The sequence below is a fragment of the Vipera berus genome, assembly GCF_964194415.1.
Source record: "Vipera berus genome assembly, chromosome: 3".
Classification (NCBI taxonomy): domain Eukaryota; kingdom Metazoa; phylum Chordata; class Lepidosauria; order Squamata; family Viperidae; genus Vipera; species Vipera berus.
This window is the reverse complement of record NC_138204.1, coordinates 119,749,840-119,770,485: the sequence shown is the minus strand read 5'-3', so window position 1 is coordinate 119,770,485 and position 20,646 is coordinate 119,749,840. Positions and strand designations below refer to the sequence as shown.

The 20,646-nt window shown below is 40.2% G+C and overlaps 1 protein-coding gene across 10 annotated transcripts in view; it reads left to right on the top strand.

Moving 5' to 3' along the window:
• Positions 1–11,571, top strand: part of LOC308665430 (protocadherin gamma-C3-like) — a gene marked incomplete at its 5' end in the record, with an annotated part of 208,181 nt that extends 196,610 nt beyond the window's left edge. For 9 of the 10 annotated variants that reach the window (XM_081323460.1, XM_081323457.1, XM_081323456.1 and 6 more), the window contains 3 exons: positions 258–316; positions 6,324–6,412; positions 8,815–11,571. In XM_081323460.1, the coding sequence (XP_081179586.1) occupies positions 258–316; positions 6,324–6,412; positions 8,815–9,068 (402 nt within the window). In that variant the 3' untranslated portion in view covers positions 9,069–11,571. The remainder of the gene's footprint in view (positions 1–257; positions 317–6,323; positions 6,413–8,814) is intronic. The other variant, XM_081323454.1, reaches the window with a different exon arrangement.
• Positions 11,572–20,646: the final 9,075 nt, after the last annotated feature.

The window sequence follows — 20,646 nt, the reverse complement described above, 5'->3', positions numbered from 1 at the left end:
TGTGGTGATAGCTGAAGTGTTGTTGAATAAAGATGCAAACATTTTTAAGCATACTATTTAATCATGCATTCCTGTTTAGAAGTAGTTTGAAAACGTCACTGTATACTTGTGCATATTATTTATAATTCAAACTTCCAAAGCATATATTAACTATATATTACAATTTATGTTTTAATATTCTGTAGTAATAATAAGAATGCTGTGCTTAAATTGAAAAATATAAATATGTTCCTCTTTATGTTTTTTCTTTCTTTCAGCAAACACAACCTAACACAGACTGGCGTTTTTCTCAGGCTCAAAGACCAGGAACTAGTGGGTAAGTTGCTTTATACAAATAAGATACTCTATAAATGGATGTTACTTTTGTGCTTTAAAAGTATATGAAAATGCCTTGGGAAGTAGTAGATTTTTCCTTTGTCAGGTAGAGCATGCTGGAATATTTGCGAAGATTAAAGTGTGAAATAAATATATAATATGTATTATATGAAATAATAGAATAGAATAGAATATTGGAATATTTATATATATATATATAAATATAAATAAATAAATAAACAAACAAATAAATATAAATATAAATATATATATATATATATTTGAATTTTTTCGCCTAATCCCGAGTGCCGCGTAGCAGAGTGAGCGCCTGCTACTCGTCCCAGCTTCTGCCAACCTAGCAGTTCGAAAGCACGTAAAAATGCAAGTAGAAAAATAGGGACCACTACGGTGGGAAGGTAACAGCGTTCTGTGCGCCTTTGGCGTCTAGTCATGCCGGCCACATGACCACGGAGACATCCTCGGATGAGCGCTGGCTCTTCGGCTTTGAAACGGAGATGAGCACCGGCCCCTAGAGTTGGAAACGACTAGCACGCACGTGCGGGGGAACCTTTACCTTTACCTTTATAGCTACAAAAATGAAGGTAAAGTTGTTCGACTTATTTTACTAATGAACAGTAAGAAATAATATAGGAAAGTTCATTTTATTATTTGCCAGTTCAAACAGTTCACACAAAAAGTTTCAGATAGAGATTTTGTTCCTTTCAGAGAGATCTGATAGAAAAGTACAGTCTAAAAAATGAAAACTCTGGAGGTTGGAGGAGGGTCCTGAGATTCTGAATGCCAATTTTGTTGCCTTGACCACAACCCAACATTCCCTCTCTTGCTCCCAGGTTTGGGTTGGAAGTGAACTTGGAGATCCAAGGTCACCTGCAGACACTCATTTCAAGAATTTAATTTAATCCAAGAATGCCACTGCTTCCATAGGTTGTCTGTTCCATTCTTGAACAACTCTAAATTTCTATAATATTTTTTGATATCTGGCCACAACTTACTTTATTGTAATTTATACTACTGTTTTGCTTCTTGTCTTTTGGAAAACTCTGGACAATTTTGTCCCATCTTCTACATGACAGCCCACTTTGCATGTTTGATCTCAGTCACAATGTTGTCTAATAATAAATTGAAGATTTTTTTTCTTATAGTCCTGGAACACTTGATTCTCAGATATCCTTGTTAACCATCAGGGCTACTTTTTCTGCTTTTCTATTTGCCCATTTCTAGTTCTTTTACTCGGGCAAGTGGAAACCATATATATTTTTGAGAGAAAATATAAGCCAGTCAGCTTTACATCAATGCCTGGGAAAATCCTGAAAAGATAATCAAGTGGTGGATTTGTGAGCAGGGAACTAGGTATGTCTAGCCCAGGGATAGGCAACCTTGGCTCTTTTATGACTCATGGACTTCAACTCCCAGAATTCCTGAGTGAGCATAGCTGGCTCAGGAATTCTAGGAGTTGAAGTCCATGAGTCATAAAAGAGCCAAGGTTGCCTACCCTGGTCTAGCCTATCAAAGAGAAGGATTAGGGACAACATGATAGCTGTTTTCCAGTAGTTGAGGAGCTGTCATAGAGGGGGCTTATTCTCCAAAGCACTGAGGGCAGGAGAAGAGGTAATGGGTGGAAACTTGTGAAAGAGAGAGCCAATCTAGAACAAAGGAGAAATTGCCTGACAGTGAGAGTAGTTAAGTAATGGAACAGCTTGCCTCCCAGAGTTGTAGGTGCTCCATTGCTGGAGGTTTTCAAGAATAGGCCGGGCAACTGTTTGACTTGGATGATATAGGTAGCACTCGACTTACTACCATTCATTTAATGACCATTCAAAGTTATAACAGGACTGAAAAAAATAACATGACCATTTTTCACACTTACGACCGTTGCATCATCCCCATGCTCAGGTGATCAACATGTGGACACTTGGCAAATGAAATGTATTACGACAGTTGCAGTGTCCCGGGGTCATGTGATTACCTTTTGCAATCTTCTGACAATAAAGTCAATGGGGAAGCCAGATTCACATAACAACAGTCTTACTAACTTAACAATTGCAGTGATTCAGTTAACAACTAGGGCAAGAAACATCATAAAATGGGGTAAAACTCACTTAACAACTCTCTTGCTCAACAACAGAACTTTGGGGCACAATTGTGGTAGTAAGTCAAGGACTACCTGTATAAAGTCTCCTGCCTTGAGCAGGGTGTTGGACTAGAAGACCTCCCAGGTCCCTACTGGCCCTGTGATTCTATAATTTCAGTGATTCCCTTAACAACTATGGCAAGAAAAGTCATAAAATTGGGAAAAATTCATTTAACAAATGTTTCACTTAACAACAAAAATGTTGAGCTTAATTGTGGTTGTAAGTCAAGGACCACCTGTATACAGTTCATTCAGAAAGGACTTAGACTCCCTTCACTTTTGCCAATTTTGTTATGCTGCAGCCTAGTTCTACAGATACTGAAATTCATTTTTTCCCAATCTACACTCAGTACCACATAACGACAAAGTAAAAACAGAAGTTTAGAAATGTCTGTAAATTTATTTAAAAGAAACAACTGAACTATCACATTGGCATAAGTATTCAGACCCTTTGCAACAACACTTGAAATTTAGCTCAGGTGCCTCCCATTTCTCTTGATCATGGCTGACATGTTTCTACACCTTGATTGGAGTCCACCTGTGGTAAATTAAATTGATTGGACATGATTTGGAAAGGCACATAACTCTCTATAGAACAGGGGTGTCAAACTGGTGGCCTGTGGGCCGAATGCATCACACACAGGCCACGCCCACCCTGGCTCCGCAAAGGCAAAAAATGTCACGATATGTCACGTGACGCGATCAAATTTGACACCCGTGCTATAGAAGGCTTCACAGCTGACAGTGCATACTGTAGCAGAGCAAAAGCCACAGGAACTGCCCGCAGAGCTCAGAGACAGGATTATTGCAAGGCACAGATCTATGGAAGGCTACAATAAAATTTCTGCTGCACCGAAGGTTCCTAAGAGCACAGTGGCCTCCATAATTCTCAAATGGAAGAAGTTTGGCACAACCAGGATTTTTCCAAGAGCTGGTCACCCAGTCAAACTGAGCAATCGGGGGAGAAGGGCCTTAGTAAGAGAGGTGATCAAGAATCCAATGGTCACTCTGACTGAGCTCCAGAGATCCTGTGAGAAGATGGGACAGAGTTCCAGAAGGACAACCACCACTGCAGCTCTCTACCGATCTGGGCTTTATGGCAGAGTGGCTAGACGGAAGTATCTCCTCAGTGCAAAACACATAAAAGCCCACTTGGACTTTGCAAGCAACTGAAGGACTCTCATACTGTGAGCAACAAGATTCTCTGGGCTAATGAAACCAAGATTGAACTATTTGGTTTCAATTCTAAATGTTAAGTCCGGAGGAAACCAGGCACTGTTCATCACCTGCCCAATATCATCCCAATAGTGAAGCATGGTGGCAGCATCATAATGTAGAGGGTGTTTTTCAACAGCAGGAACTGGGAAACTGGTCAGGGTTGAGGGAAAGCTTAATAGAGCAAAGCACAGGGATATCCTCAATGAAAACCTGTTCCACAACGCTCAGGATCTCAGACTGGGCTGAAGGTTCACTTTCCAACATGACAACGATCTAAGCACACAGCCAAGACAAGAAAGGAATGGCTTAGGGACAACTCTGTGAACATCCTAGAGTGGCCCAGCCAAAATCCTGACTTGAACCCTATTGAACACTTCTGATGGGATCTGAAAATGGCTATCCACTGATGGTCACGATCCAACCTGACTGAACCTGAGAGGATTTGCAAGGAAGAATGGCAGAAAATCCCCCAATCCAGGTGTCTAAAGCTTGTTGTATCGTACCCCAAAAGACTCAAGGCTGTAATTGCTGCCAGAGGTGCTTCAACAAAGTACTGAGTGAAGGATCTGGATACTTATGCCGATGTGATAGTTCAGTTTTTTCTTTTAAATAAATTTATAGACCTTTCTAAACTTCTGTTTTCACTTTGTAATTATGGGGTACTGAGTGTAGATTAATGAGGAAAAAATGAATTTCAACAACTGTAGAACCAGGGTACAGCATGACAAAAGTGAAGGGGGTCTGAATACTTTCTGAATGCACTATAAGTGAAACAATATGTGTTGACAGTATTATATTATCCTTGCCTCCGTTCCTCCTGCTGTTTCTCCTGCTGTAGTTCTTATAGTAACTTCTTCATTATAAAGTTTCTTCAGAAAACAAGTTTTGGCCCTCATCTATCATCTCTCTCTCTCTCTCTCTCTCTCTCTCTCTCTCTCTCTCTCTCTCTCTCTCTCTCTCTCTCTCTCTCACACACACACACACACACACACACACACACACACACTCTTGTTTCTATAACCTTTAATTGGGAAAACAGTGTATCATAGGCAATAATCTTTGAAGGAAGGTACCTCAAATGGTCTAAACTTAACAGAATGCATCCAGGACTCATGAATACCAAGGAAATGACATTTGGGGAAATTGTGGTTGCTTCTTTACTCTCGGCTGCTGCTGTGGGCTCATGATGCTCATTTTGAATGTTCTGTGATAGCTTCCCAATGACTTGCAATTTCTTGCTCCTTGCTCCACCCAGCAGTTGCCTGCAGGGAAGGGAAGGGGAGAAAGGAATAGAGGGAGAGGGGGGAGCAGGGAGAAAGGGATCCCCATGCACTTTTCCCAGTCTACACCATCCCCCACATGCTCCCCCAACTCACATCCCTTAATGGCATCTTTTGGACACACCCTCCCAACCATCACTGTGCATCATCCCTGACTTGCACAGCCCCTCTCATATACGCTCATACACCCAGGCACCATTACAGACACTTGCACCTTTGTAACACATGTTGCCTCCCCCCCAACACATACACCCTCCCTGACCCTTGTGCACACATGCACACCCTTCCTGTCCTGTGCGGCACCTCTCATGCATCCATACATACCATTCCCAACTTCTTGTTCCCTCCCACATCTGGCAATAGCCACTGTCTGCTGGCCTTAGCCTTCCCCACTGACTTTCTCTCTACAAATTTACCACAAGAAAAGTAAATTGTGATGCTGGCAGGAATTAGAGGGAGGGGGGGAGGGAGGGAAGGAAGGAAGGAAGGAAGGAAGGAAGGAAAGGAAGGAAGGAAGGAAGGAAGGAAGGAAGGAAGGAAGGAAGGAAGGAAGGAAGGAAGGAAGGAAGGGTTTTTAACACTCAATGCCAGCTCAATGGGGAACCCTGTGGATCATTGGAATTTGCTCCCGCTGCCACTGCTTTTTTCCTACCCGTGGTCATTTTGTTCCTCTGTTGTGACCCAGCAGGACACCAGTTGCTAGTTAGACTTAACGTGTTCCATATTCTACTCTGATATACAGTCAAAATCTTTCTTTATATAACATATATTTATTTGTGCCTCTTCTTGATTTCTCTTCATTACTTTTGTTATCTCGTTGTCTTCAGACTTTTCTGAAACCTGCCTGTTCATATGACATTTTTTAATTTCATGTGTCGTTATTCTTCTTTGAAAGATCTTAAGCAAATGGGTTTATTTTGTTATACTACCAACCACTGAATTTAATTTATACTAAAAACGGTAATGGTTCAGTATGTAATACTTTGATAATTTGCATATTGGTATATGTACCAGTCTTTTCCAATCTCTAGGCCACATGATTTTGTTTCACATTTGATGACACAGAGCTGTTAGCATTTGAACTGACCTTTCCCTTTTAGCTTTAAATAGTTCAATGTATATTTTATTTCAACCTGGCTGTTTTCTATTTGTCAGCTGGTCCACTGCCTTTCTTATATCCCTTCCTAGTGGAGTTGGCCCTGAATATTTATTCATTCTACAGATGTTTCTGTCTTTCTACATGTTATGTGAAAAAATCAAGGCAGCATAGAAATAAAATCAATCAATAAAAATGTACATATTTTCTTTTTGCTTCTATTGTACTTTTCATATATTTCATTTGCTTTTTTTCTTCTTAGATCTCAGAATGGAGATGAAAATGGAACTTGGCCAAACAATCAGTTTGATACTGAAATGCTTCAGGCTATGATTTTAGCATCAGCAAATGGTCAGTTTCCACAAATATTCTAGCCTATTTTAGTACTGCATTCCCATCCTTCCTCACAACCCTTTAAAATTAGTATAAAATGTACTGCAAAAGATTTGTGTTTGATGGCAAGAAAGCTAAAGTATCTCTTATGTTAAACTAGTCAATATTCATTGCATATTATATAAAATATTATATTAAATGTATTCAAGGAGTGAGATTGGATGGTTTGGAACGATAAGTAAATTGGAGAACTTCTTGTGCTTTAATTGCACTATAAAATAGATAATACTATGCATATTGAAATTTAAGGCTTAGAATTTATAAATTGGTAGTCCTTGACTTACGACCACAGTGGATCCGAAAATTTATGTTGTTAACCAAGACATTTGGTGAGATTTACCCCATTTTACAACCTTTCTTGCTACAGTTGTTAAATGAAATCACTAGTTATTAAATTAGTAATATGGCTGTTGAGTGAATATGGTTCCCCCATTGACTCTGCTTGTCAGAAAGCCACAAAATGTGATTACATGACCCTGGAATACTGTAACCATCCTAAATATGAGTCAGTTAGTTGGCCAAGCATGTAAATTTTGATCACAAGACTATGGGGATTCTGTAATAGTTGTAAGTATGAAAAACATTTCAGTGCCACTGTAACACTAAATGAAATGTTGTAAGTTAAGGACTACCTGTATATGGTACCAGAACTTGCTAATTCCTATATAGTGTACTATTTCCTTATTTTACATTCTTGGAGTACTTAACAATTCTAGATGTAAATTTTTTCATGCTGTCTGATAAAATTTGTGTCATGATTTCTTTCTTTGTATCCCATAAACAAACAAGATATTGAATGAATTTATAACATGAATAATAATAAAAATACAGTAGCCAACTATTCCATTCTCATATTTCAGTGGAAGAGATTTTTAAAGAAAGTGAAATTAGTTTATTTTGATCTTAAAATGAAGTGAATTGGGCAGCATGTAAATTTAAATGATAATAAGATAAAGAAAAAAAAAGTTTGGGTAAAAGTCTGGATAATTGGATGCATTCACAAAATTTCTGGATCAGCATTGACAAAATCACCATCAGTCTATTGCAAAAAGCAGCTTTACTTGGAACAGTTAAATATTTTTAACACCATCAAACAATATCAGCCTATACCAGCTCCTTGAGAAGAACTTGTTGGGTGGACAACAACGCCAAATCCAGTCTGATGTTTTCCGTCTGACTGTGCAACCAACCATAAGTATAACAAGATATCGCAGAGAGAATTTAGGTGCATATTATAGAGGTACTTCAGCAGCTCTGTCCTATTATTACTGCACTTGGGGCTGAAAGTCTAGCATTAATAGCAGAACTTCAGACCTCTTGTTGTGGGTTAAGAATTTATAAATTGTGCCAAGCTGAATTCCACATTATTTCAAACTTATCAAGACATTGAGCATTGTGATATTTTGTGAATGTTGATAGCCAAAATAATTATTATACAATAGTGAAGGAAAAAAATATGCATTTGATGGGCAGTCTATCAATGTTTGAATTAAATTTTTGTTTTGAATAAAGGCAGAAGAGGTCTTTCAAGGTGTTCAAAATTATTGCAAGGGTTTAAACATAGTGTAGTATTAATTCTGGGTGTTGTTGTTATTGTTGTTTTATTTATTTTTTTAACAGTAAATCTATATATGCAGATTATATCAACCCTGTATATGTTTTGGAAGCTCCAGAGACTGGAATACATATTTACTGGAGAGGCAATATATGTTACTTCTCTCACTAGAGCAGACATGTCAAACACAAGGCCCGGGGGCCGGATGCGGCCCGCAAAGTGGTCTCATGTGGCCCGCGAAGCCATCCTGGAAACAGTGAGGGAACGGCCCCCACTGCCTTGGCACTGGCCCAGAGACCCTCCTTCTGCCAGAGACCCTCAGATTTGTCCCAGGCCCCCATAGGCACCCTTGATGCGAACGATGTAGAGCTGGCCATGCCCACCGAATAGGCCATACGCACTCTAGCCATGCCCACCCAGTAGGCCACGCCCACCCTGGCCATACCCACCCGGCCCCTTGAGGGCAACCGCAATGCTGATGCGGCCCTCAATGAAATTGAGTTTGACACCCCTGCACTAGAGGACCTAATAATACAAGGTTTTTCTCCAGGGAATTCAGGCAATTGTTCTTCATGTTTCAAGCAGATATTAGAAATTTATTTAGATATGCTTGTATAATCTAATCTTTTCTAAGCCGTATGCCTCTTGAACTGCAGGGAAGAGAAAAAAATTCTTTTTAGTCAATCTGACATCTTTCTTTCTTTCTTTCTTTCTTTCTTTCTTTCTTTCTTTCTTTCTTTCTTTCTTTACTTACTTACTTACTAACCTATTTATTTCCCCTCTTTCTCTCCTAATACTCTTGCAGAAGCTGCCGCCGCAGCTGCAGCTAACCCAGATGGAAACTCTACTCTGGGAGGAGGAGCAACAGCAGGCACCATGGGGCTCAGCACCAGGTATGGCCCCCAATTCACCCTTCAGCATGTTCCTGATTATAGACAGAACGTGTACATTCCTGGGAGCACTGCTACCCTCTCCAATTCTGCTGGCAAACGTGATGGAAAACCGTCAGCCTCTGGAGGGGGAAATAAGAAGAAGTCAGGAAAGAAAGAGAAGAAGTAGGATCCACAGGATAACACAGCCACTTCCACGTAAATCTAAAGGGCAAACTCTTCCAGCACTCCCCCAGTTCATAGCCTAGGATGGAAGATGAATGTGAATTTGTGGTTAAACTTTTTTTAAAATATGGAACATTGTGAATGTACATTGTTGTTGTCATCTAAGATTATGAGTAGATGTACTGCGGTTATTCATGAAGAGAAATATCTGAATAATAACAAATACAGTGTATACTCTTTCGAGGACAATCTAATATGCAAGGGTGTCAGATCTTAGAAACATTTTCTTTCCTGAACGATCTGCATCACCAACAAAATTTAGGATGGGCTCTGCTCATTGTAAATAATTATTCTGAACAGAGTTTTTTATTTATATAAGTTCCTTCATTTTTACAAAAATTCTCACTTTTCCAAATTTTGATAGAAGTTCTTGGGGGGGGGGAGGAGGGTTAGACATCATTTCAGCTGGAATCCTTGTTATGATATTGATAGGGAGTGCTTTAATTCCTGCTTTGTTTTAAAAGAAATGTGTATCCTGTATTATTGTAAGAGAATGAGATTCAGCTACATTTATCTTTTTTACAAGTTTAACCAATGATGGCCAGAAAAACTGATATTGTAATTTCTGAGAAGCAAAGGAGTGCATTGCAATGGGAAAACTTCCTTGCACAAAATATGTCGTAGATATTAGCAAGACAGAGAACACTGCCACTCATGACTGATTTACAGTGATCTCTAAAGAGGCAACACATCTCATCTACATCAATATGTACAGTAAGTGCTTTCTAGAAAAATTTGAAGAAAAAAAGTCACTGGCTTGTGAGCATAGTGAACTACTGCTCATATCTTTGCTTGACTCATGAGGGAGATGTCTTCGTTAACTGGATGAGCTCTGCTGATCTTATAGGTAGACCATTAAAAATAGAATGCTTCACATTTTTCTGCACATCAGACTGCATGCAAATCACTTCACATTTACGGGACAGCTGACTTCACACCCAAGCTTGAATTGGAAAATTTATTGCATGACATGAACAGCATGTTAATATGCTCTCAAGTGCCCACATCAGCCCTGTCTATGAGTAACACTATCACTAACAAGATGCATTGCCCTTCCTCAGAGATTGGGAAGGTTGTGTATTTCATTTCTCTGTGCAGTATAGCTAAAAAATAATGTTGGTTTGCTGGCCTTCACAATTTTATATTAAGTAGACAGTGGCTGATTTGGGAAAGCTAAGGGACCAGGCCCAATTAAAGTATACTGGAATAAGAACTGGACAAATTGCAAAGCCAATCACTTTATTCCTGAACTTGTTATAAATATTAAACAAATGACATTGCATTGATGCAATCAGGCAATTTGAGACCCCTCCCACTACCTCTTCTTGGATATGAATAGAAATTAAAATATTAAAAAATACAATTTGTGTTACTGTGCTTTGAAGTTGCTAGACTTACTCTTTTTTACTGCATCATTTCGTAGCCTAGTATGGACAAGAAGTGAAGTTTCCTAACTCTGGCCCATAATGTAATGGCACTCTGAGTCAGGTAGGAAATTGTAATGTTACTTGGCAACATTGGTTGCCTTTCTAGATATATTCTAGGTTTCCTGTACTATCTCATGATTTTCTTTGTTGAAAAAAAAAGAGCCATAAAGAATCAGAGGAGCATATTTCCAACATGGAGGGTAAACCACTAGTCCCAATATTTTTTTTTACACTGTAATAGCTTGCTTGAAATAGTCAAAACAGGCCAGTCCAAACATATGACAATTTGCCTCCCAAACTGATTGGCTACGTTGTTGTCACTGCTAAGAGCATTTTATACACTATTTGATGCTTTCCCTGTGTCTAGAAAGTAGGATTTGTCTACAAGAAGTTTCTGTCTACATATGGGTTTTGTAGTGATCCCAAACGCTTCTCCTTCAACTTTTTCTTTGGTGACTGCACTAGAAACCGTTTACATAGTTAGTGAAATAGACGACAAACTAGTGGGATGTTCTGTAGCATGAGCCACATTTAAATAAATGAGAGTGCAATGGTCCTGTCACACAGCTCCCATTTATCTCAATGCAGTTTGTGCAGGTACACCTCTGCTGGATTGTGCCTAAAGCTTCTTATGTAATCAAGTAGTTAACATGTGACCTTTCCCTAAGTACTATAGATGAATCTTAGTTAATCTTGTTTTTCATCTACACCTGAAAATAGTGTAGTAGTGCCTAGTGATGTGTGTTTTTTTATTTGTTTAATCTTAGTAATTGAGTTGTGGACATCAGTATTTTATATTCTTTTGAATCTTCTTCATGTGTGTTCATTGTGCTTTTAACTGTATGTGAATTGAAACACACTTACTTGTCCCTCCAATGTGTCTAATATTGAGCTATACTTATATATTATATATATGCTTATATCCTTCTTATATCCATGTAACTGACATTGATGTGTTAACACGCAAGTTTTATACTCTAATATTTATATTGCTTTTTTCTTTGAGAAAAATAAAATCTTTTCTTCTGATGTGCTGTTACTGGTATGGCATGTTTTCTAGTGAACAGGGTTTGAGTTTTAAAAATCTGAAAAAATATGTGGGTGCAAGCACATTGCAACAAGAGTGTAGACTTTTATAATGCCACTCTTCTAAAAATGTCGTATTTAGAATAGAAATAGGAGTGTGTTGTATAAGTGAATATTGTACTCTTTGGGGAAAAGGATTCTGGACACACAACACAGATATGGACAAAGAAAATTAAGCAATAACAAACGATGGGAACTATCACATGAATGTCAAGTTAGTCATCTTTATTATGGGTCCCAGACAAGACAATATACAATGCAATATATGACGCATCATAAAAAGGCCTAATTGTGCCTAGTCTAATTTGCATTTGGCAGTGCATAAATTCTACAGTTACAAATTTAGCAATGGCAAGAGTTGTTTTAGGACCTTTATCCACCAAAAGAACCTGAACGTTAGATTATTCTGTCTATCCAAGCAATGGGCTAAAAGGAGGTTGTAGTACCTCATCAAAAATATCTTGGTATAAATTACAATAAAGCAAAACATGAGCCTGTCTTCACAATCCCATGCTATATGGGAGGTTTTCTGGAATTTACCATAGATAGCAAGATACTTAGTTACAATTATGTGTAAGTTCTACAATATTTTTAATTTGTAGTTTGGTCAAGATAGAACGCTAGTTTAAAATTTAAAAAAATGGATAAATGTCTCTACAATGCTCAGGGTAAGAGTTTACTATATTCTATTTGTTATTCTGTATTGAGAATCCTTTGAGAATTATGATAGCCTATTGTAGTCCCCAGGAATCCTGCAGTACAAGGTGCAGATAGAAAATATACTCTATTTAATGTGCCTTTAATAGCTGTCACTTAAAAAAATCTCAGAAATCACATTAGCTTTCCCCCCTCATAATTAACTAATTTATTTGAAATTAATGTTCCTTACAAACATGGGTTAATGATCTCATAGCACTTCTAAGCCTTGTTAATATCTGCAGCCCTGCAGCAGCATCTGCATAAAATAGTACAGATATTAGTCAACTTTCCATTGTGAGGGTGAATGGGGTAGAAGTGGTTTTGATATAAATATTCCTACCCTGTGGTACTATGGGCAGCCAATAAATTGAATAAAATACAGTTGAACAATAATGGGACTAAATGTCACATTTCTGTGATTCATGGCATTTCATCCAAGGTTGTATTACTGTTGATAATAATACAACAAATAATACAAGATTTTGAAAGGCTGGAATGTGTTGAATCAGGTCTTTTTGTCCTGTTTATCAAGGTCAACGTTTGGAAATTGGTATTCCAGCCCATTTTCCAAAATGCATATTTAGGTAGCAGCAGTTTGTACTTTCCACTGAAATTTTGGGCTCTGACTGCCCCAGTCCTCTGTGGACCTCCATGGCTAAAGAATGCAGTGCTTGGAGAAGTTGGAAGTGATGTGACAGGCTGTTTTTGACCCTGTCCCATTTGTTCTGTATGCCAAAGAGTTAGTATAAATTAAATAGTAAAAGGTTCATGTTCTTAAATATTATGTGTCTCCAATACATCTATTGTTTCTGGTATCAAGATAACTACACTCAGGAAACTTATACTACAGTCTTGAAGATTTACTTATTTATTATTTGCCAAGATTTGTTTGCTGTCCATTCTCACAATTCTGGGAAGCTTGCAGGAAATACAATAAACTATTAATAAATAGTCATAAAACCTATAATTACTGTTAATAAAAATATTTAATGCAAAATAAAACCTGCTGCACTACCAGGTACATTTTAATGACCTCCAAAGGATCATTACCCTCATTTTGCAAAATACCAAAACAAACATCTGATCTCAGAAATGGGGCAGTTACAGAGAGAGGGGGCTTTTACTGAATCTAGGAGAGTAATATGATTGAGCATTAACTTCTTCAGGAAAATGCTAACCCCATCAAGTGTTATAGATGTTATAGACCAGGGGTCTTCAAACTTGGCCCTTTTATGACTTGTGGACTTCAACTCCCAGAATTCCTCAGCCAGGCATGCTGGCTGAGGAATTCTGGGAGTTGAAGTCCACAAGTCATAAAAGGGCCAAGTTTGAAGACCCCTGTTATAGACCTTTGGGGATCTCCATCCTAAATTCATGCCCAAAGCCCTCTGTTGTTCAAGTCCTATGGTTTTTCTAAGAGGTTAGAGATTGGATTATAATTCTCTAGGCTGGATCCAGGCCTAGCTTTTTGAGGGGGAAGCATGCCCTGCCTCTTGTAAGGTTGGCAGTATTAACCTCAACAAGGATGAAGTGATCCACCTCCTGCATCTATGCAATCACTGCCTCTCTCCATGTTTGTACTAGCCAGGAGGGACCACATTACAGATGACTGTGCTCAGTCTAGAACAGGGGTAGGCAACTATGCTGACTCAGGAATTCTGGGAGTTGAAGTCCATGAGTCATAAAAGAGCCGAGGTTGCCTACCCCTGGTCTAGAACAATATTATCTCATGAGAGGCCTCCTTACACACACACACACACACACACACACACACACTCTAGTGTCCACCTCAGAGTGAATGAATCATTTATACTGCTTGGAGCTTCTCACACATCTTTTATGTTTACAAAATCCTATGCATTTTGTGAAAATATGCCCAATATCCATTTCAATAATCAAATGGATTGCAATTCTGTAGTCTAAAAAAGGAAAAGGGACCAAGTGCAGGAGTACTGTATTAAAAGCCAGGCAGGACCAGTGAAATAAAAAAAAATTAGGAATCATCTTTAAATCACAAAAGCTGATATTAGTAAAAAAAAATGTCTGAGGTTTTAACGATCAGAAAATGAAAATATTGGCTTGCACGGTGGTTTACAAAAAAAAACATTCAAAGAATGCATTAGGGGGAGGGAACTCTTCCGAGAGGGCCACAGCAGCCCATTGGAAGAAAAAAGGACACCCACCCACCCATGATACACTGCAGTACGGTATTGTTCATAAAGGCACCCGGAAAATCCCTCCGTACCTGAAAGAGTCCAGGTATTACAATGGCCTCTCTTCCTTCCAAAACATACCAGTACCGCTCCATTGTTCTTCCCTTAGGCCAGGGGTAGGCAACCTCGGCTCTTTTATGACTCAGGGACTTCAACTCCCAGAATTCCTGCTGACTCAATGAAGGCAGAAAGGGCACTAAAATGGTTCACGGATGTACCGGGGAACCTTCTCCCCATTCCGTTCCCGCAGACGAAATATGCTTGGGAAGAAGCAGGGACAAAGCACCAAACACACACACCCACACACCCACACCTCCCGTTTCAAGCTTCAGCAGCCTCTGGCGCATCCCGACGTTTTACAACACTGTTCGGAAAGAACCCAGACGGTGGGAGGAGGCGGATTCTCCACCCGAGGAAGGAACATTTCCCTCCGGACACAAAAAGCGCGCGCAGCATTCCCCGCCGCCTCGCTGAGGGGAATGCCCCTTTCAGCCAGCGGCGGGTCTAGCTCTCCAATTGCGTCGGCGCGCCCTTAAGAGATTACGACTGCTTTACCGGGTACGCTTTGTGAAAGCAACCCCTTCCTTTCGCCTCAGAGGCCAGCGAGATGCAATCTTTCAGGCGTGAAGGGGAGGAGGGAGGGAGGGAATGAGAAGAAGGTCCCTTCTCTCAAATGGTAACCATTACCATCCTCCCGTGACACTTTCGCCCATGCGCAGAAGAGTTCCACAGGCGACTTGCCATTAACGCCCCCCCCACAAAGGAGCAATGGAAAAAGCCCATCTCCCCGCCAGGTCCTTCACTCAGCTCGTGGCAAGATTTCCTATTGGGTGTTGCGATGATTTATGTTCCCGGCGAGGAGCTGAAGGGGGGGGAGGGGACATGGTTAAAGATGTGGGTGGGTTGGACCGCTTTTAAAGGCAACGATCTGGAATGTCGATTAAAATGCTTGTGGCATCAGTAAGCCGGCACACAGAATAGTCCTTTCAATTTCAGAATTCGTCGTAAGTTTGTTTATTAGTGTCAGAAGCATCACAATTAAAATAAGGCATACTACATGACATCAAATTTAAAATATACAATACAAGATTAAAATATGTTCAAATTATACAGAGAAACTATCCCCAGAAACTAGCAACGTCAATCACGTTCCCGTTGTGCTGCCCTGAGTCCTCAAATGTTCACCGATCAGGGCACAAAGGGCAGGTATGTAGTTGTCCACGTGTGAAAAACTAATCGTGTGCACCCCCGTGAAGCCGCTAAGAGGCCATAGTGACAACGAAGGCGCCAAAAAAACCCCCCGAAAATATAGCCAGACGTACCAACAGGCTGAAAAATAGCTTTTATCCGTGGGCTGTTAGGCTTTTAAATGGGACATAATCTTATTGTCAGAATCCATTTATATCACATTTCATAAATGTATAGGTAGAACAATGTGCTTATTCTGGGGATCTGCCATCTCTCCGAGGGGGAGGGGGAGAGGATGGTTACTTAAGGTGATCTTCAAACAACAGGGAACATTTGAACTGGGAGAGGGAGGGGGAGAGACAGGTCTGGATTGCATCTTCATTTACAACTGAAAAAGGAAAGCAATAACCATAAAACCAAGGAGAGTTCCCTTTCCCATGGAAGGGCCTGACACCTAAGCAAATGATGAGAGCCTGACCAAATGGATGAGGGGAGGGGCTGAAATGGGAATGCTTTATATAGGATTGAAATGTAACTTTGTTAGATTCCGTCTTGTATTGCCACAATCGATTCCATCCTAGTAAACATTTTCCTTTTGGACTAAACTTGCATCCAAGAGTTCTTATTTCCTAAGATGTGGATTGAGGTGGGTCCTGACACTTATGCAGAATTGACTTGGGAGACCGGTGTGTGGTGTAGTTGGTTCACTTGGTGTGGTAGGATGGAGGGTTTGTTGTCACTGTGTGTTGGGGGGAGAGAGCACGGGGGGGGGGGGAGGCTCAGTTAATCTCAATGTACACATGTTGTACTTTGAGAATAAAGGTTTATATATAAAACCTCTCAACGGCAGGCATGTAACAAAAATCGGCATGTGAGCTGCACGCGCTATGCACACAAATTGCAATCAACCACGTTGGTTACGAGAGCTTTCCAACTATCGGAAGAATGTCTGCGCATGACCTTGTCCATCCCCAATAGCGGGATTAGCGCCAGTACGATTCGTAAGATTTATATCCACCCTCCCTTAAAGAAAAGCAGCTTCACTACTCATGTCTTCCATACACTGGAAGTACAAAAGTAGGCAGAATCTGGGCAAAATTCCTGTTCATAACAGCTCTGAAATAACAGCATTTACTCCGGTTCCTTTAACAGTAGAGCTAAACGATTCACTAGCCCCCCCCCCCCATTCTCAAGTCTCAGGAAGTGGAATTTATTGCAGGTTTAAACAGCCAGGCCCTGGGAACGGATGGGACATTTGTTGGCAGTGGGAAGAACGCCCGACTCCATCCACCTGGTCTACAGGAGAGGCCGGCTCTTCTCTTGGTTCACTAGCTCAAATTAAGGGGCGGGACCTGCCCTACGCCCACATTTTAGGTAAAGGTAAAGGTTCCCCTGCACATGTGTGCTAGTCGTTTCCAACTCTAGGGGCCCATTCTCATCCGTTTCAAAGCCGAAGAGCCAGCGCTTGTCCGAGGATGTCTCCGTGGTCATGTGGCCGGCATGACTAGACGCCAAAGGCGCACGGAACGCTGTTACCTTCCCACCGTAGTGGTCCCTATTTTTCTACTTGCATTTTTACGTGCTTTCGAACTGCTAGGTTGGCAGAAGCTGGGACGAGTAACAGGCGCTCACTCTGTTATGCGGCACTCGGGATTCGACCTGCCAAACTGCCTACCTTCTGATTGACAAGCTCAGCGTCCTAACCCACTGAGCCACCGCGTCCCTTTACGCCCACGTTTTACCAGGCTGCAAAAGTCCAAATGGCCAGAAAATGCTAATGAAGGGTTAGTTGACCCTGTTTCTGCCATCTACCGGTACTTGTCGGCTGGGTTTTTCCAGACCAGGTCTGAAATGCCATAAGGTCTCTTGCTCGAGCAAGCAGTTGGACTAGAAGACCTGTAAGTCCCTTCCAACTCTATTATTCTATGTTCAAGGATTTTGTGCCACAAAAGAAATGTGAAAGCCAACCTGGGTTCAAATTCTGAACGAAAGTTTTTAAGACTAATAATTCTTCTTTGCATACCTGTCAACCTGCTTGCAAGGCTCGGCTGATATGAAGAAATACAAGTGACAAGTGTTTGGGGTGCTGATCACTTTTTTTACTGTTTTGGAATGATTACAGGCATAGACAAGCCATGAGTCACGATCAGAAGACAGATCATGAATCCTGCCACATTTACAGTGATCCAGGGCTGGTTGGTCAGTTCCCAAACCATCACATGCTAGTGACGGCAATCTGGCTGGAGTGGGTTTCAAACCAGAAAAAAATACATTATTTAGATTCTCAGAGAAGATGTGGTTTTGCCTTCTCTTGCTTAAGAGTCATATGGTGCACAATGCTATATTGATCTTTGTTTTTCTGTTAAAAGACACAGCTGCATCCTAGCGTCAGTAATGTGAAGCTTAGCCTCAGATGAAGAAAAAATTAGCAGACAGAATGTTGGACTTTACACATCCCATCCTATATAGCAAATAGTTGTGACTTTTCCCACAGTTGGTCATATTTAAAGTTTACCCAGAGAAAGCCTCCAGTTACTATCCCTAGATTGGTGGGTGAAAGAGCTCTGTGAAAAACAGACACAGTTTCTAGTCTCGTGTTAAAAGCATATAGGGCAGGGGTCTTCAAACGTGGCCCTTTTATGACTTGTGGACTTCAACTCCAAGAATTCCTCAGCCAGGCATGCTGGCTGAGGAATTCTGGGAGTTGAAGCCCACAAGTCATAAAAGGGCCAAGTTTGAAGACTCCTGATATAGGGGAAGCAGCTTGATTTCCTTCTGACTCGGACAAGAAGAAAACATGGCAGAGCAGTTGTGGATAGGTAGGATATTGTGAGAACAAATTAAGTAATGTTTTTAACATTTTCTTTTCCAAACTAAGCAACAAAGTGACTCCAGATGAGCATTTGCAAACAGTGACTGCCTGCCTAGTGATGTCCTATCTTAGGTAGCTGTTGACAAAGAAGAGTCTTTTTAAGTTGGCTCTCATGTTTAATCACTTCTTGTTTAATCAATGTATAAAATACAAATAAAAATAAAAATAGGAAATTAAGGAAAGGAGGGACGCAGTGGCTCAGTGGGTTAGGACGCTGAGCTTGTCGATCAGAAGGTCGGCAGTTTGGCGGGTCGAGTCCCGAGTGCTGCGTAACAGAGTGAGCGCCTGTTACTCGTCCCAGCTTCTGCCAACCTAGCAGTTCGAAAGCACGTAAAAATGCAAGTAGAAAAATAGGGACCACTACGGTGGGAAGGTAACAGCGTTCCGTGCGCCTTTGGCGTCTAGTCATGCCGGCCACATGACCACGGAGATGTCTTTGGACAAGCGCTGGCTCTTCGGCTTTGAAACGGAGATGAGCACCGGCCCCTAGAGTTGGAAACGACTAGCACGCATGTGCGGGGGAACCTTTACCTTTACCTAAGGAAAGGAAAAAGAGGGGGAAAGAAAATAGGTACAAGGGAGGAAAGGGGGAAAAAGCGTTTTCCGACTCTAGCACTGTCAGAACCCATTTCTTTGGGGGGAGGGGCTTTTTTTTCTTTCTATGGGTTCTGCCACACTCCTGGTGGGAGGGGGAGGCTTTTGCGGAATTATATGTGTATTGTCCTTTCGCTTAGCTACTACAGTGTATCCTCTCCACTTCCTCTATCTGCTTGCTCTTTGAACTATTCTCCCCTTGATGCCAACCTGGGGTGAGAAAGGAATGTGCCTCTGGCCATCTGGCTTATCTCTCACTGAGAAAGAGAAGGTGCGAAGACCCAGTGTTTTCACAGCCTTGGGAACCGAGTCTTATCAGCCTCATTCCCACAGCGGACTTAACACCTGGGTATTGGCCCGTTTGAACTGACTGGATGAACTATTGGGGTGGGGTCTGCTTTTTGCTCCTTTATCCTATTGATTTGAGCGGGAGACCCTTAGCTCCTGCCTGCTATGCCTGCTGTCAACTTCTAATAAAAGTTTCTTTGGGGATGAATTTTTTTCCAAGAGTTCTGCTTTCTTGGGAAGAGGTTTTGAAGCAGGTCCTTACAAGCACACTACAAGATAACATTACAGCCAGAGCTTCACTTTTATACATTAGTAGATAATTAGCCATTTCTATAACATCAAATCTAATTGGCAAAACCAAAGGTTCATTTTTTTTATCATAAGCATTCAGAAATAATATTCAAATATTAAATATATTTAATATTTAAATATAATTAAATATATTCTTTGAATAAAACAATCAATTTTAACCATTTCTGCTTTATCTTCCTTGCTGTGGAAATATGTATTTCTATTTTGCACTTTATAATCTTTACAAACTATTACTATTTATATTACTATTTATTACTATTTATATTAACAAAATTCACTGTATTCTTTCAGATTCTTTAACCTTAAAGGGAAAATACTTTTTTTCATCCGTTTTAAATCATTAAACTTTTCTTTAAAAGCATTTCTAAAATCAAAACTTTCTAATACATCTTTTTTAAACTTCCTCTTAACATGCATACTTCAAAGTTCACTATTAAAATTTAGATCACTCCCTCCAAGTTATCCTCATAGAATAATTTTTCTTCTTGTATACATCCTTTTTAAACCTCTAAACTTTTCTTTAAACTAATGCATCTTTTTCTTTAACTTTATCTTAATATAGATACTCTCAAATACACTTTCAATAATATTTTACAAGCTCTAGGAATTACTTAAGCATTATATATAAAGAAAGAATACATTTTCAAACCTTAGATTAAGACTTCAATTACAAATATCAAACGATAAAAATCCAATTGACTCATTAAGTTCAAATCACTCCTTTCAGCTTGTCTTCATGGAATAAAATCTTTTTCTTCCCTGGAATGTTTGTCAAGTAGTTATAAGCTTTCTCTTTCTCAACTTTGTTAATGTCCATGAAGAAAAAGTCCCAAACTGGTCCTT